Source organism: Onychostoma macrolepis, chromosome 02, assembly GCF_012432095.1.
Source record: "Onychostoma macrolepis isolate SWU-2019 chromosome 02, ASM1243209v1, whole genome shotgun sequence".
In the NCBI taxonomy this organism is placed as follows: domain Eukaryota; kingdom Metazoa; phylum Chordata; class Actinopteri; order Cypriniformes; family Cyprinidae; genus Onychostoma; species Onychostoma macrolepis.
The window spans coordinates 4,397,707-4,414,778 of record NC_081156.1 but is presented as its reverse complement, the minus strand read 5'-3'; the positions used below and the strand labels follow the sequence as shown (position 1 = coordinate 4,414,778).

General features: G+C 39.1%; 1 protein-coding gene across 6 annotated transcripts in view; it reads right to left on the bottom strand.

The window, feature by feature from the left end:
- Positions 1–17,072, bottom strand: part of rc3h1b (ring finger and CCCH-type domains 1b) — a 31,891-nt gene that overhangs the window by 4,817 nt on the left and 10,002 nt on the right. For 2 of the 6 annotated variants that reach the window (XM_058798562.1, XM_058798570.1), the window contains exons 7-18: positions 16,621–16,753; positions 14,792–15,023; positions 14,484–14,711; positions 14,090–14,289; positions 7,172–7,590; positions 4,012–4,170; positions 3,770–3,916; positions 3,448–3,667; positions 1,513–1,603; positions 1,150–1,240; positions 888–1,055; positions 699–793 (exon numbers count right to left, since the gene is read on the bottom strand). In XM_058798562.1, the coding sequence (XP_058654545.1) occupies positions 699–793; positions 888–1,055; positions 1,150–1,240; positions 1,513–1,603; positions 3,448–3,667; positions 3,770–3,916; positions 4,012–4,170; positions 7,172–7,590; positions 14,090–14,289; positions 14,484–14,711; positions 14,792–15,023; positions 16,621–16,753 (2,183 nt within the window). The remainder of the gene's footprint in view (positions 1–698; positions 794–887; positions 1,056–1,149; positions 1,241–1,512; positions 1,604–3,447; positions 3,668–3,769; positions 3,917–4,011; positions 4,171–7,171; positions 7,591–14,089; positions 14,290–14,483; positions 14,712–14,791; positions 15,024–16,620; positions 16,754–17,072) is intronic. The other 4 variants (XM_058798578.1, XM_058798597.1, XM_058798586.1 and 1 more) reach the window with 4 other exon arrangements.

Sequence of the window (17,072 nt, the reverse complement as noted above, 5' to 3'; positions counted from 1 at the left end):
TTCATTACATTATCATGATTGGAGCACAACTGAAGCTGTGCGAAACGCACAGAAAAATGCATGATGTATTACAGAGTAGCGAAGGACCAGATGTGCAAAATGAAAATGCTCATATGAACATAACCGTACAAATTTACTGTAACAGTTTAATTAGATATCTGCAGGTTTGTTAAAGGAAAAGCATCTGTTTGTTAGGGGTGGTTCAGACAGAACACGTTTTTGCAATTAAAAATACGAGATGGGGCATCTTCTATTGCATGTCATATTTATTGAGATGGCTTGTGCATTTTAGGTTTAATGCATCAGAAATGTGACATGTAAGATGTCTTACATTTCCTGTAAGAGAGCATAGTGAGCATCAATGCTCCATGGGTTTTGGCAGTGCATTGTGGGATAGTGTCAGACAGCTCCTTAAAATGGCCAACTCCCTGATCAGTTCCCTGAGTGCTGAACTAAGGAGCAGATGGAGACACACTCTCTGTTTCTAGCCAGCCAGAAGACTGAATAACTGGTTCTGGTGTGTTTAATTAGGGTTGGAGCAAAAATGTGCAGGACAGTGGCCCTCCAGCAGCAGGTTTGGACACCCCTGGTCTAGTGCATGTTTATATAGAAAACAAGGGAAAGTAGCGTAATAAAATGCAAAAGCACTGTGTGTGAACGGCCTCTTAAAAAGTTAGTAAGGAAGTCTCTTCACTCACCCCAATGCTAAAGAGAGTTCCTCCAGCGGGGCTTTACGGTCAGGCTGCCCATTCTCAGTGGCCTTCAGCTTGTATTCATGGGCCACCTGATTCTCCTTCAACCATGGAAACAGGTTCAATGAGATTAGACTGTTCATATGAGAATAAACAAAAACTGGTCCTGGCTAAGGAGTTTCTGGTTTCACTCACCATGGCAATTTCACGGGTTCTCTTCTTGATCTCCAGCTCTACGTGATCAAGCTCCAGGCTGAGCTGCTCACTGGACACAGTGCCACCTGAAGACCACTTCACTCCAGCCGCGGGCTGAGACGCCAGCGCACACGCCTCCCTCTGCAGGAGCATAGAGTTACTGGCAGCCTGTGTGCGTACGCAAGATGTTTATTAATATTACTGAATATCGACAAGGCCATGCATTGCGAGTCATGAATTTGGATGGGGATTTCAAACACACCTCCATGCCGCGGGTCTGCTGACTGATCTGTTGGTTGACTTGCTGGAGCTCAATCTTGAGCTGCTCGCGGTCAGGGGCAGACACGGGCAGACTGGCAAAAACACAGGAAATAATCACATTCTGTATTCTCAAAAATTAAATCCTATATTACCCAAATGTTATTATGGGGTATTTGATTCAATATTATGTTTTAATTAAAAAAAATCTAGTATTGTCATTATGCATCTTTTATCAAAGACAACATTTTAATAAAAAAAATAATAAATAAATTAAAAAAAAAGAATCACTCTCAAACATTTTTGTTAGTCATTTCATTGGTGAGATGAACACTGGTGTGGAAGTGTAAGAGGTAAGGTTAAGTACCGCTCGCTGAAGTGTCCCTGAGAGTTGATGCTCTGGTGCTGAGGGTACGACGCTCCCCCCCATCCGCCGTGGTTTCCATACGGATAGTCTGCTAATAATAATAATAATAATAATAATAATGATGATGATGATGATGATAATTCTGATAATTCCCCAACTGTTAAACAATAAGAAAGTCTAAAAGTAGCAACATTTCTGCAAAAACTTATGGGCAAACTTGTAAATTCTTGTTGCAAATTCTACGTGTGGAAATCTTTCGCCCCAAAATTCCTAAACACATGGATCTTTTGAAATGACTGGATTTTGTAAATATGACTGCACCTTAAGTCAGTAGCATACTCTCAGATTCAATGTCACTCCTTGAACCAAATACACCAAAGTAACTCAAGTATTATCAATTTAAGTGGTCCTGAATCAAATTATGATCTCATTTCAAAAATTTGATTTGATTTTCTAGTTCAGAACATCAACATGATGTTGTCAACAAAACAGCAACAGAGGAGGAAAAACAAATACATCCTGACCCAATTTAAGTGAGGGCAAGTGTCTGGAAAAAAAAAAAATATATATATATATATAATTGATCTTTTGTTATTATGGGAAGTAGGGATGTGACTGACTTGTGAATCCGTATTCAGAAAGGCACAGGAAAGGGAACAACACATTCTATGGAGCCACTAAAGGGGCATGGTTAACCGCTTGCTAGTGGTTGCCTGTTACATTACAGAACTTAAAATTTCACTTAGCAAATAAACAGAATTAGTAGAGAACACTGATAGGGTGAAGAATGATTTGCAGATCCTGAGCACCACTAACAAACATCTAATCTTGTAAAATGTGAGATAAGTACTGCTGCTACGTAGCATAACATTACACAGAGTATGTGTGATTGTGAAATATCGAAAGTGAAAGTAAAACACGAGCGTGCATTCAAAAGCGGTTTCAATGCCCCGTATATTAATAACGGCTCCCTGATGCCTGCAATTTATGTACAGTACAATGTTATAATAACCCAATGATATAATTGAAACATATTTTTTCCTCCCATCTCGTATTTATTCCCTTTAGGGGTTCCGCATGTTATTTCCTTTCCAAACACGGTATTCAGATTCAGGCACATCCCTAATGTGAAGTGTAAAATATTTTTGATTTATTAGCAAGTTAATAGGAAACATTGATTTCTAGAGTCAGGACTACCCATACTATAAACTGGTGTGTTTTTCTATCAAAATACTGGTGCGTTTCATGTCCAGTGTGCACAAAATATTTTTATGAAAAATTGTGAATCGTGATTACAAACCATGAATTGATTTTTAATCGAATCGTGACCCCAAGAATCGATATGAATCAAATCGTGAGGTACCGAAAGATTTCCACCCCTAATTTCTGTTTTACAACTAGAAAATACAACTTTAAAAAATCCTTTTTTAATGACTGATGTTTCTTTTCTGTTAACACTTCATGAACCAGAGTAATTTTATTATCACTGATATACAATTTTAGTTTTTGTTAATGTTTGAATTAGATTCTCCACCCCCCCATTTGTCTTTTCATTTCATTTCATTTCATTTCATTTTTTTAAGTTTATATAGTATTTACTAATTTTTATTTATTAGTTTTATTTAGTTATTTCAGAAAACTAGCTGAAAAAAAGTTGTCTTTTAATATTTTATTTCAGTTCATGTTTATTTCAAGAAACAAAAATGTTTTTATGATTATAGTTTTTATTCCTGGCTTGAACTTCTGCACTCTTTCACCAAGGCAGGATTATTAAAACACTCCAGTAGTATTTCATGAACAAATTAAGAGCAGATTTCTAAATGAATCTGTTAAAACAAATCACAAAATGTACTCAAAAGTAAGAATTGTTAATAGCGCCTTTCAGTTCCCATCCCTATTTATGAAGTATTAGGTATTATAAAGATGTCCAGTCACCTGTCATGGTCATGTGTTTGGAGCCCGAGGCCTGTGAGGATGCTATGGCCTGTACAGGCCCAGTGGTCAGGTAACCCGTTTTAGAGGTACGTGAAATGGCACCAAAAGGAGACACAGTGGGCAGAGGACCAAAGGGAATGATGGGATCGTCGTCTTTGGCTTCCGCAGAGCGCCGCTGAGTGTCCAGTGGAGGTTCACGGAGAACTTTCCCCTCTGCATTCTGTCATAGGAGAGTACAGGAATGAAGCAACAAATAAAACCTCTGTTTTTGACCATCTTAGTTGATGTGCGGGGAACACAAAGCAGAAGATGGATCACTTGCCATCATTTCCACAGCACTACTGACATCTTTTGGTTTAGCATCCTTGGAGCCAATGTATGATCCTATGGTGTCACATGACCAGGGGGAATACTGCCCAGCGTAGTCTGGCTCCCGACTCCCAAAGACTTTAGAGCCATCCTCCAAATACTGCAGGCATTCAGAATTAAAAAAATGAAAAAGAGCAATGTTGAGCACTATATTTATGATCCATGAAGGACAGGAGGATGTCGTTCAGGACTCACCTCCCGAGGGTAGTCGTTGGGGAACGGGTGTGAAGGGAGAGTTGGAGAGGCAGCGAACGGGGGAGGAGAGATGACTTTTCTCTCCTCTAGCTGGACAAGCAGCTCTTTGCGCCTGCGATGCAAGTCATCCAGACTGGGCTGAGAGCGGCTGTACGGGTCCTGCCAGGGGAGAACATATAAATAACTCAGATCTGGAAATTTACATTGATGAACTGACTTGAGGTGGTTAAGGAAATCAGTGCAATGAGTACACAAGTCAAGTGACTTGGTATACAAACTAATCTGTAGGGTTGTTCCGATTCCGATACTAGTATCGGAAATTCCACCGATACCACAAAAAATTCTGGCATCGGTATCGGCGAGTACTTGAACCCATGTACCGATCCGATACCATTTTCTTAAACAAGACCTATAGTTATGTGCGCTAGCTTTGCTAAACACTGCAAATCGGAAATCTTCTTCGCTGCTCAGAATGCAAACACAGGAAGCTGTGCTGTGTTGCCACAAGCAACCACTATTTAGAGCAGCGAAGAAGTACAAACGTGCTAGCACATTGCCAGTAAATTACTTGCATATGCGACTAAATCTTCACCCTGGGCGACTAAATGATGTATAATATTAGCCACTGGCTGATAAATAAACAGATTTTACTCGCCAGTGTGTGAGTTGGAGGCTATGTATAAGTTTAGTACAGATATGTTGTCACTCGCCGAACACTCTGATTGAGCGCTTCAGAGTTTCTCTCGCCGTCAAGTGATCTGTGCTATTTTTAAGATCATCTGAATGGATGCGCAGCGCAACTGTATTTGACGTACCGTAAGCTCTAGTGTGAAGCGCACTACTCGCCGTCGCTTTGCTTTTTTTCTTCACGCAGAGAGAGAGAGAGAGAGAGTCTAGCGCGTCAATTCCGAATGGTATGTAAATGATATTCTTTGTTGTATTTTTCTGTCAAAATAACAGAGTTCCTTTGGAATTCTTCAGCTTAACTGCCGGATTCTCTGGTAGTGGGCGGAGCTAATGAGCAAACGACAATCTCATTGGCTGGCATTCACCTATTATCGTCCCTGTTTTGATTTCAGCAAATCAGTTCGAGCCAATGCAGACAACGTGATTAATATTCATGAATCCAGCAGCTCGTTAATCCTTAGTGCATTTATATTGTTCTTAGTAGAATTATTATTGATAGTTTACCCATTTTTACAGAAACACTGAATGACCAAAAAAGCACCACCACCAGTCTTAAGTTCAGTTAAAATGACTAATATGCGTTCATACATGGTTACCAAGTTTTAATTCTAATTGCTAAAGTTCTATCATTAAATAATACTTGATCATCATAATATATTTATAATGCTTGACTGATGTTAAGAGTGTACTTTTTTCCAAACATTATATTATTTTTTTTTTTTACTCGCCAGACTATCTATCTATCTATGGTGAAGCACACCATAAAATAATTGTATCAATTCATACAGGGCTAGTAAGTTGTATAACCACATACACACCCAGGTATCGGATCAGTACTCGGTATCGGCCGATACCCTGAGCCTAGGTATCGGAATCGGTATCGGGAAGGGAAAAAGGGTATCGGAACATCTCTACTAATCTGCTTCTATCAGGGCTGCAGACTACATAAATGCCACGGAATGGCTTAGAAATGTTAAAAAGGTATAACTTTACATTGGGCTGGGCGATATATCGAACACGATATTCATGCGCATCTCGTCAGTAAAGCCGGTTCCGTGATTAGCGGTAAATCTCCATCACCTGCTTTCAAATAGAGCGCCATTTAATACACAGAGCCGTAGTTCACTGACAAGCTACGCAATATCGCGTATTAAATGGCACTCTACTTGAAAATGGGTGATGGAGATTTACCGCTAATCACGGAACCGGCTTTACTGACTAAATGCGCATGAATATCACGTATGATATATCGCCCAGCCCTAACTTTACAACATGTTTTCAAATACTAACATTAGTTGACTACATAAATAATTCTAAAGCATTTATTAATCCTACTTAAAGCTGCTTCCAATGGTGATTTAATCTAACGATCGATTAGCTTGTCACATCAAACCAGGAAAATTATTATTATTGTTATACTTTCTCAAATAAACAACATCAGCATTGCGTGACTATGAGTATAGTGTGTATTAAGTGTGTAGATTTCAATTTCTGTACAGTCTAATCTAATTGTCATACCATTCAAATTTCATATTAAGAAATTATTTTAACCCAAAAAGCAAACTATGCTCCCTTCGAACTGGTTTTCTTTAAAATACAAATCTTGTGTAAATTCAGGCTCTCTGTAATCAGAAGCACATTTAAAACTGGAATATAATTTAATTTCATTCACGTGTGTTTCATAAACCTCCTTTCTGGATCACAATCCGCCATTAAAATGATACATTTAATTATTCTAGCTGCTGTGAGAAAAGGCTATAAACGTTTTGAACACTGGCTGGTTACGTACTTGCTCAAATATTGATTTCGGATAATTTTTTACCCAAAAAAGTTGCGGCCTGCAGCTTTAATGTTTATTTTAATATCCACTAATTGATTATTAGAATTAAACTTGGATCTGTTAACATTATTCAATGGACATGAGCTGACATGAACTAACAATGATTAATAAATACTGTAATATGTAATTATTTTATCATTGTTCATTTTAGTTAATGCATTAACTAATGTTATAGAAAGGAATCTTTTTGAATTCAAAATGCTAACTCATAAGTTTAAGTGTTTCAAATACTTTTGACTGACTCATTAAACCGGTTCCTAAGCAACACGTGCACATAATTCAGACACTGGTGCTTAAGCTGATTCACACACACACACACACACACACACACACACACACACACACACACACACATAATAATGATAATACGTTATTATATTGTTTTCTTGGTAGCTGGAAAATAAAATAAAAACTTAACTTCAAATGATATTTTTTGTATTACTTGTAGTCATAATTACAATAATAATATAGTAATTATATAGTTATAATGGGTTATAATATACTAAACACAATACTAAAATCATGTTCATTCATGAAACCTTATTTGTAAACAACAAATGCTTATGAACATGCATATCAAACAAGAGGAACTACTGTTTAGAATGCCAAAACCTTAAGAAGAACATAACTCACTCCTATGTGGGACCTCATTTGGCTGGGATGCGGTCCAGCTGTGTAGTACCCGTCCGGTGGGTATCTGTCTCTGGATGACGGTTCCTGGGAGTGGTACAGAGAACCTGCAGGCCCTGCTGGAGGTGGAGGCATAGCGGCCGGGGGAACGTCCAAAGGAACCGGGCTCATCCTGACCAAGTCATCTCTGGGCTGGGAAAATGGAGGTGGGGGTGCGGGATAGTGTCCGTGTCTGCGACTGTAATGGGAGGGTGGTGCGTATGTGTGGGCTGAGAAAGGGGGACCAGAGTGGTGGCTCGGATATTGGCGATCTGGGCCGTATCCTGGATAGGGCTCTGGGTAAGGTGGCTCACCCGGAGGCGGCGGATTGCGGATGTAGCGGGGAGGGCCATACTGCGGAGGTTGGTACGGGTAGGGATTGCCTGTAAAAAAACAGATTATGAGCATTATGACATGCCAAGTAGGGGTGTCGAAATTAATCGTTTCTACAGTGCATCGCGATGCAGATGAGGACGATTCGGTATCGGTTCAGTAATAGACCATAACAGATTATAACATATTGACACTTTTCTAATGTCATTTGTCGCATACGTGCTTTGTCATGGGAGCATACAATGGCGGAGGGAGGCGAGACACGAGTGCGCGTAATTAAAAATGCTCCAACTACTTCAAAAGCTGACATCTGGGCACATTTCGGCTTTTATGAACAACCTGGTAAGCACGACCTGGAGAACACATATGCTGTGTTCGCAGACCGTTCCAAAAATGACGGATGGCTTACGTATCGTGGCCCATAGAATCAGTCGTTAATGAGGCATCTACGTACATATATCTAGGGGTAATACCACTAACTTAGGAAACCACATCAGCCCTTTTCACCCTGAACACCTGTCAGTGCCAAATATTTAGTATTTACTTTTGTGTATTTGTTCTAAATGCTCCTGTTGTCTTCTGTGCCCAGAATTGAGTTTTCTTTGATGTCTGAAACATTCAAGAAGCGTGTTTTCTTTGAACAGGTCAAATTAAAGGTTCAGTTCACATATCTGACTGTTTGTATTTATTGACAAAATTGTATACATGTGAAGTAAAATTGAAAATTGAGGATGCAGTGCATCGTCAATGCATCGTGATATCGAATTGAACCGAATCGATGACATGATAATCGTAATGGAACCGAACCGAACCGTGAGACCAGTGTAGGTTCACACCCCTAATGCCAAGACTAATATTCAGTTAAAAAACTTGGTGCAATAAACATTTTGATTTTAATTAACAACTGACAAAACATTGATTTAGACCAGGGGTTCTCAACAGGCGGCCCGCGGGCCAGATCCAGCCAGTCTGCATTAATTTTGTGGCCCGCAATTTTTTTTTTAAATATTAGGCAGTTTTTTTTTTTTTTTATTACATGTAGCCTATACAATCGCAGTAGTAAAAGCTGCTCGATCTCTGCAAGCGCTGTAACTAACTACAAGCGGCACGCCCCAAACAACTTAAAAGAGAAGCGTTGTCCAACAAAAGAGGACAACATGATTTTACTCCACAACATCAGTTGAGTGTTTGAAATAACTTCATTTTGTGAGCTGATGTGCAGATAAAATATTCTATACGGTAAAGGCAATGTCGATTATCATTGGATTATAAATATACTTTTTTATTATGAAAATACCAGAGATGGCTTGAAGAACACAGTTAAACCATATATTGTTGCGTCGTATGTTTATTGTCGTATACTGTTGGATATTTAAATAAATAGTCAGATAACGAACAGATTCAATCACCCACGCAATCTTGTTCATAAATTACAGGATTCATGTGTCTATTAAAGCCTTAAATCACAATGTAACGTTCAAATCTGCGCTCGCGCTGCCGCTGATCCAGAGAGAGCAGTTTATGAAACATCTTTACAAAGTCTTTTGTATCGTTATTTCTGTGTTACAAACATTCAAATAATCACAGAAGTACTGGAATAAAAGTTTAGTTTGGATATAAACACTGCTGTCTAGCGCTCAAAATAGAATAAATCACGAAATTAATCGTTATATACATATATATATATACATATATGCTCAGTCTTATTTTAAATAGGACAAGGACAAGCAAGACTTTAGGTGATTTCTAAATCAGTAAATATTGTCTTTTTTGTGGCCCTTCACATCGTATGTAGTTTAAATGTTGCCCGCTTGGCCTCTGAACTGGAGTACTCCTGATTTAGACCATCGTGAATTTGCATGCTGTCAAGTTGTTTTAATTTACATTCACACTGCAAAGAAAATTTGCCAATTCATAAGATTTGCACTTGGTCACATGCACGTTTTGCTGCTGTTCCTTAAAACTATGACTTGATGGCACTCATGGACAGTCTATAGACCGGACAACAGAATACAGACACAGTTCTCTTGTCCTTGTAGTCTTGTATTCGGTCTTGCTTGATAAACATAATAGCAAATAGAAAAAACTGAACAGCTGTATAAAAACATTTAAATACTGTTGAAACAGCCTGTCATCTCTGTGAAGAGCAGGTGTCAGGAATAGAAAGCTGCCGATAAATTAGATACATTTCTAGTCATTATGCACAATAAATTGGAATTAGGGCTGCAACTAACGATTATTTTAATAATCGATTAATCTGTCGATTATTTTTTCGATTAATCGATGAATCGGATTTAAAAAAAAAAAAGAAAAAGCATTCATTTCCAACCCTTTATTCAAAAACAGAACTAAAATCTTTAGAAAGTGCACAAACATGTTGCTCCTTGAACATCCCTGAGCTGTTATAATAATAATAAAATAAAATAAAATGGACTAACACAAAAACATACACATGTATGCTTTACATCTGCCAAATATATAGACTTTTGGGGAGTGCAAAAATTAAATAATTTAACAACACTGCGTCGTTAGCGTTGGTATTGTATCAGACACCTGCACTTAACATTATATGAAAATCAAGCTCAAATGGAGTTAATAATGTTTTTGACCAGAGAATGACAGAGATGGAGTGTTTTGTCTGTCGTTAGAACGGCTGTTATGCAGTGCATAAGTGCATTAAGTGCATTATGCTTTCATCAACTTTAAAGGTTATATAACTTTGATTGTAGCTATATGGGCGCTTAGTTTTTCTTGTTGTTTAATACACTTGGCCAAAATCTCAAATTAAGCGCTTATGCACATAATGCACAGGATATTTAAAACGTATATAGACAGCAAATAACTAATTCTTCTCCACTCTTCAAACACACAAAAACATTATCCTTTACTGACATAGTGTTTGAGTAAAGAAAACGCTGTACTATTCAAACACCAATTATTTATTCACCCTTGCATTGCGAAAAGCAGAGATCTCATCTTCTCCAGGCTGTGCGCGCGTCAATCTGAACGGAGGCGGGTGAAGTTACGAGGTCTCGCTGAGAGCTCGATGATCCAATGGCGTTACAGTTTTACTGACAAGTTATTTTAATGCTTATAATTGGTTTACTATTTTTAAAACTCTCTGATTTAAAATAATAAAACGAATTATAAGCGACTCAAGTTTGGATAATTTTTCACAGCACCTGACTGGGCTAGAGTATGGCAACTGCCATACTCTGCCATACGCAAACGCCGCCCCTGCTCCCACACCTTGATGACTTGGGTCGCACGGATTTCTCTGCCTCCGCCATGTATCTTTCCTCTACCTCCGCTCGTTTTTTGTTTTTTTTACTTTTGTTTTTTATTTATGAGGCGCCAAACTCTGCTAGCATCCGAGACCGAGAGAGACCGAGTGTGTTCACTCCGCTCCGCTCAACTAAAGTTTTTTTTTTTTAATAATCAAACGTCTCCGCGTCGCGCGACACAACGAATCGATTATGAAATTCGTTGCCAACGCTTTTAGTAATCGATTTTTATCGATTTAATCGATTCGTTGTTGCAGCCCTAATTGGAATCATGTGAGTTTTACAAATAAATGCAATTTTGCTCTATTTTGTTTGGGTTCAGGAAATGTAATAAAATAAATTATATTGCCCATCCTCTCAGGATACCTCGAATCCATGTTACAAGTACCCCAGGCACGTCGTTTTTCCATTTTTGAAGCATAAACCCCATAAAACCGATGCAAGCTTCAGATCTTCCAATGTTTCTCTATGGCGCTGAAACCTAAAGATGTCCGAGTTCCGCTATGACTATGGATTACTAGGGCTATCGCGGTTAAGGAATTTCCCTTGTGGTAATTTTGAGTGGCTCAATAGCGCGGTATGACCGCATATATAATCTGTGTATGTGTTACGATGTAAGGAGGTCATATTCATAAACCAATGAAACCGAAACTAAATCGCGTTGAAACAAGAAGTGAAGTAAACAGAAGAGAATGACAAAATAATGGTCCACATAACAAAACATAAACCTGACAATAAGATCATTAGTATATTGTTATCCTAATATATATATATATATATAAAAAAATAACAGTTAGTTCTGTTCCTCGAATCTGACTGACAAGATACTTTTTCTGTTGATATTTCACCTGCGTGTTCTAGACGGGCTGTCAGTCAGTGCAGCTTCATTGTTACGCCACAAGGTGACATCAAGGAACTGTCTTTGAGTGGGTCTTCATTCATCTACACGTTCAAAAACGCTGATTCATTCAGAGATTTGTAATGAAACACGCTGTTTAAATCATTTTAACTTTGAGCGCCACTTTTAAAGGCTCAGCAGAGCATCGTTGCTAAGACAGATTTCGCTTTCCTTGGACATGACAACCTGTATTGACAAATATACATGACTCGGCCTGAAGGACAGACGCAGGTAATCGCACGCGATCAGTCGATCTCTCTCTCATTCGCACGTAGTCTGTTTAGGCTTGTTAAGTGCAAATTTACTGAGCCTCTGTGCAAATCAGCATGGTACATATTGTTATCATTATTAATATTCAGTACACATGCACGAAGTGTAAAACAAGAAGGGCGTAACCTTACGAAAAAGAAAACACTGAAATATCGCGGTTGCTGCGGTTGTTGCATTCCTCTGCGGTTATACTCGTCAATAGCGCGGTATTGCGATATTGCGGTTATCGCGACAGCCCTATGGATTACAGGTAAAAATGACAGCAGTTTCTTGCACAGACTGATTGTTTCATTTCATAAGACCTCAACATATCGTCAGGAGCCACAGGTATTAATTTTGTGGTGCTTGATAAGCTTTTTTTGACTCTCGAAGTGACAGTAGCCATTGACTTGCATTTTATGAATCAACAAGGAGCTTTCAGCTAAAAATATTTACTGTTCTACTGAAGAAAAAAAGTCCCCTACATCTTGAATATCCTGAGGCTGAGCAAATTAACAGCAATTTCTTTTTTGGGGGGGTGAACTATGCCTTTAAGCAAATTTTTAAATGAATATCCATTATTCATTAGGTAAATTATAATCTTGTGATGCCTGAACTCACTTTTCAGTTTTTAGCATTTTATTGCTTTATCCGTTTATACAAACAATAAATGTGCATTTAAACTGAAAATAGGCCTAATTCCCCTCAACAGAAATATACAACTAAACTTCAAACTAAGTTAGTTCTAAGAAGGGCTGTGCGATTAATCGAAATCGAACCGCAATCGCGATTTGAGATGTTGCGATTTAATAATCGCAAAGCCTGCGATGCGGACACGATATTCTCTGTTCCAGATCAAATGCATGACTGACAGCCTTGAGTGACAAACAAAAAAATAAAAAATAGAAAGCGTGCGCGAGTGGGATTATGGCATCTACAAGGTCAGATCAATAGTCAGGCAAAGTAATAGGCCTACTAAAGAAAATGTTATGTAATATGAGATTACTTCGGCTTCGAAATGACATACACCGAACAAAAAAGTTTAATTTGCAAGAGCTGTGCCACAACGCAAAAGTGCTCCCTTATCGCTTCTGCTTTTAGTACTGGAGAATAAAATATACATTTTCTTATTTGTTTTTATTAGTACATGAACATTATCTTACACATTTTATCTCCCCAACAGATTCTAATTTGAAATAAGTTTATAATGCATGTTCGCTATTCCCAATTCAGAAGACCGCACACACAGCCTGCGTCTCTGAATGCTTCTCATACTCGCTAATCACTGCCCCACGTCTCACGGACGAGCCGTTTACACTTGCCACACACACGCAGCCTGTTTAGTGTTGCTCGTTTATACTCGCGGTCTCGCGCCCGGCTCCGAACTGCAAGTCTGTATACAAGCGCATCTGGCAGTATGGAGGAGGCTTGACACACGCGCGCAACCTGTGTCAACTCGCACCTGGCTCCGCGTTTGAAACGAACAAGAAGAACAACATTTTCCACTTGTTCTTAAAATCCCAAATACTTTCAAATGAATAAATCAGCTTATGTAACCTATGTAATACTTGAATAATTGACTAAAGTAATAGAGTTCTTTATTTACACAAAATAAACTAATCTTTCTGGTGAAATTCAGTAATTAAGTAAATTCTGTAAAAGTAGTAATACCATTATAATCTTCCCTGCTGAAAAAAACAATAGAACCTCTCCCAAAACACAATAGAAAATGTAATGGATTTAAGGGTTATAATGGGAATTGTATTGGTTTTAATATAGTGTCTACTGGCATTTGATGGATTCTATTGGTGGGATGTAATCTGGCAGATGGGAACCAATAGAACAACAGTAATTCCTATTGCAATAATGCCCAAAAGGAATTTTGTAATGGTTTTAATGGAAATCATGTTTCTTTTCAGCAGAGAACAATAACCATACTGTGCTGCACACTATTGACAACATTGAGCTGAAGCTTGACTTTGCAAAATTAAAATTGCAAATCAAATCGCAATATTTGTCAAAAAAATAAATAAATAAAAAAAAATATTTGCAATTAGATAGCCCTAGTTCTAAGACAACCAAACTAAGACAACCATCCATATGAGCAAATCCACTCACCTGTTGGATATTGAGCATCATACTGAGATCCTGAGGGAGGAGGTCTGGCTGGCTCTGGATAGAAGAGCTCGGGCTGCTGTTGTGGATACATCTGTGGCGCACCTCTGGGCATGACTGGCACCTGCTTGGACATGGGTAAGTGCTCCGCCCTAGGGTGAGGCACAGGGTGGGGTGTCAGGGCCAAGCTACATTTATCCAAACTTAAGAGAAACAAGAGGAAGAAATGCGTCAGTGGTAACATGTTGTTCCTTCCTGTTAAAGCCAAACCTATTAAGCACAACTTCTCACTATCTCAGCACTTTTGCTGTTGCTCTTTCAGTCTAAAATTTTTTGAAACTGTAGCCATGACAGAAAAGCAGGGAATGAGAAGTCAAACTGAGAAACAAAGGCTTACGAGTCAGGTGGTGACCCAGGAGCACTCAGGCTAGTGGCGTCCATCTTGGGCTTGAGTAAGAGGTCATATGTGGAGGGGTCTGTGCCTCTGGGGATGAGCTGGGGAAGAGGGCCCCCGTTGGTAAGCGAAGAGGCCTTTCGCCCAGGCTCCAGTGGGACCACATCCTCAGGCAGCAGGCCAGCGGTGCAGGGCACTCGTGCAGCAAGACGTTTGTTCATTTTGCGGTACCTGCAGAGCGAACACCAAATGAGATTGATTATTAAGCAAGTTTGTGGTTTAACACTAACCAGACATGCAACGGCACTCACTTCTCCAGTTCCTCCTGAGAATGAGCAAAGGTGCAGCTGGCTCCTCTGGGACAGCCTCCTTTCTGCTTCATGTCTCTGCACATGTACGTCTTGTATTTGCTGTGCTGTGGTGGCTGTTGCGTGTCGGCACCCTTCTTGCTGTGGTTCTGGATGAAGTCCACTAGGCCGTGCACCACCGTCTTTACTGCTACCAGCCCCTTCTCCAGCTGCTCCCAGGTAGGAGGAGGAGCATCTGAGTGAAGAGAAATCACAGCAAAACTGATCACAGAACAGAACAGGTGCACATGTTACTAATTCACTCTAGGGGTGGGTGTCATGACCTTAAACCTTAAATTACACTAGGAGTAATTTCACACAAATTTATTTATTTTCACAGTATATATCAGAATATAGTTATTTTTAAATTCACCCTAAAAGCACCGCACATTCTACATTTTTTATATTATTATTATTATTATTATATTATTAGTTTAATTTTTTTTTTTTCGAAAGAAGTCTCTTATGCTCAAAGCTGAATTTATTTAATCCAATACAAAGTAAAAACACTAATATTGTTTAATATTCTACAATAAAAACAACCTTCTATTAGTGCTGGGCGGTATACCGGTTCATACCGAATACCGGTGTTTATTTTTCTTATGATATGAATTTTTAAAATACCGCAATACCGGTGTTATTTAAATAACGTTCGGAACGCGACACACTGTTTGAGAGGGGTCTCTTTTCACTATTGCATTGTGGCAAGAACACAGCTGTATGTGTTACTAAGCGTGTTCTGAAGCTGTAGAACTAGTAGAACGTGATGACACAGAAGAACTCATCCACAATATCCACCGCGCGCCGCCACCAGCTCGTCACACACACGAGCATGACTTTAGCACTATATTTAGCAACTTTCAAACCCTTTTAGCGGCTTTTTTTCCCCCATAGAATATACAAACTGACAAACCTAGCGAATGTTTTGGATAAACCTTAGCTATGGTTCAGTTGGAAGATGTCGCCAGTGCTGCCCATGAGCGCGAGATCTGACTCCCAGCGCAGCGTCGCGTCTCTCTGCGTCTGTTCTGTGCAGCGAGCGGCAGAGAAGCACCGCATTCATTTGGCCGTACCGCGACTGTTTGGAATTACAAATATGAGCATAGTTCGTCTGTTAATATTATGCACTTTTTTGTTTTAGTTTACTCAGACGCAGGCAGTGCGCTGCATGAGACAAAATAGTAATATAGCCAAAACCACCGCATAGCCGCTCTTTAGTTTAACGTTAGATGCATGTTGATTTTATCAGACGATGTCGCGATTATAAATGAAAATGACTCCTGGTTAACATGTATTAATGGGTCGTGTTTAGTCACTATTTAGTGTGGAATTTTTCTACAATATTCGCTCATCATGACAGTAAAATAGGGCATTCTAAGTCAATCTACTGCAGTTTTTCCTCCCTCAATCAGTAGAAAATGTGGTTAACACCCGATCATGCATGAAAAAAATAAATACCGTCATATACCGTGAAACCGGTATAATTTTGAAAAATACTGTGATATACATTTTTGGTCATACCGCCCAGCACTACCTTCTATTGTAAACCATTTTAAAATGTAAATTAATTCCTGTGAAAGCAGTTAGCATATACATTTTCCACAGCAATTTCTCCAGTCTTAAGTGTCACATAATCCTCCTTAAATCAATCCATGTGGAAATCATGATATTTTTTCAATTCTTTGAATAAATTGAATAAATGTCTCCACTGTCATTACATATTGTCATAACGCTAAGCTTTAATTCAGTATCTCAGATGCTCAGACATCATATTTTTGTCTGTCTTAACAAACCTGGACTGGGGTCGATGTTAGCAAGCAATTCGAGGTGAGGTCTCAGCCGGTTGAGATTGGCAGGGTCACCCGTCCTCTGCAGTGCGATGGTCAGCTCCTGCACACTCTGAGCAAACGACGCCGGGGTCTGCAGCTGAAAGACAAACAGTCATATTCCCTTTAGCCATTATTGAGACATACAGTGGTGGAAAAAAAATATTTCATCCCCTGCTGATTTTGTACGTTTGCCCACTGACAAAGAAATGATCAGTCTATAATTTTAATGGTAGGGTTTTTTGAACAGTGAGAGACAGATGTCTTTTATACAGGTAAGGAGCTGAGATTAGGAGCACCTGTCCACAGAAGCAATCAATCAATCAGATTCCAAACTCTCCACCATGGCCAAGACCAAAGAGCTGTCCAAGGATGTCAGGGAAAAGATTGTAGACCTACACAAGGCTGGAATGGGCTTC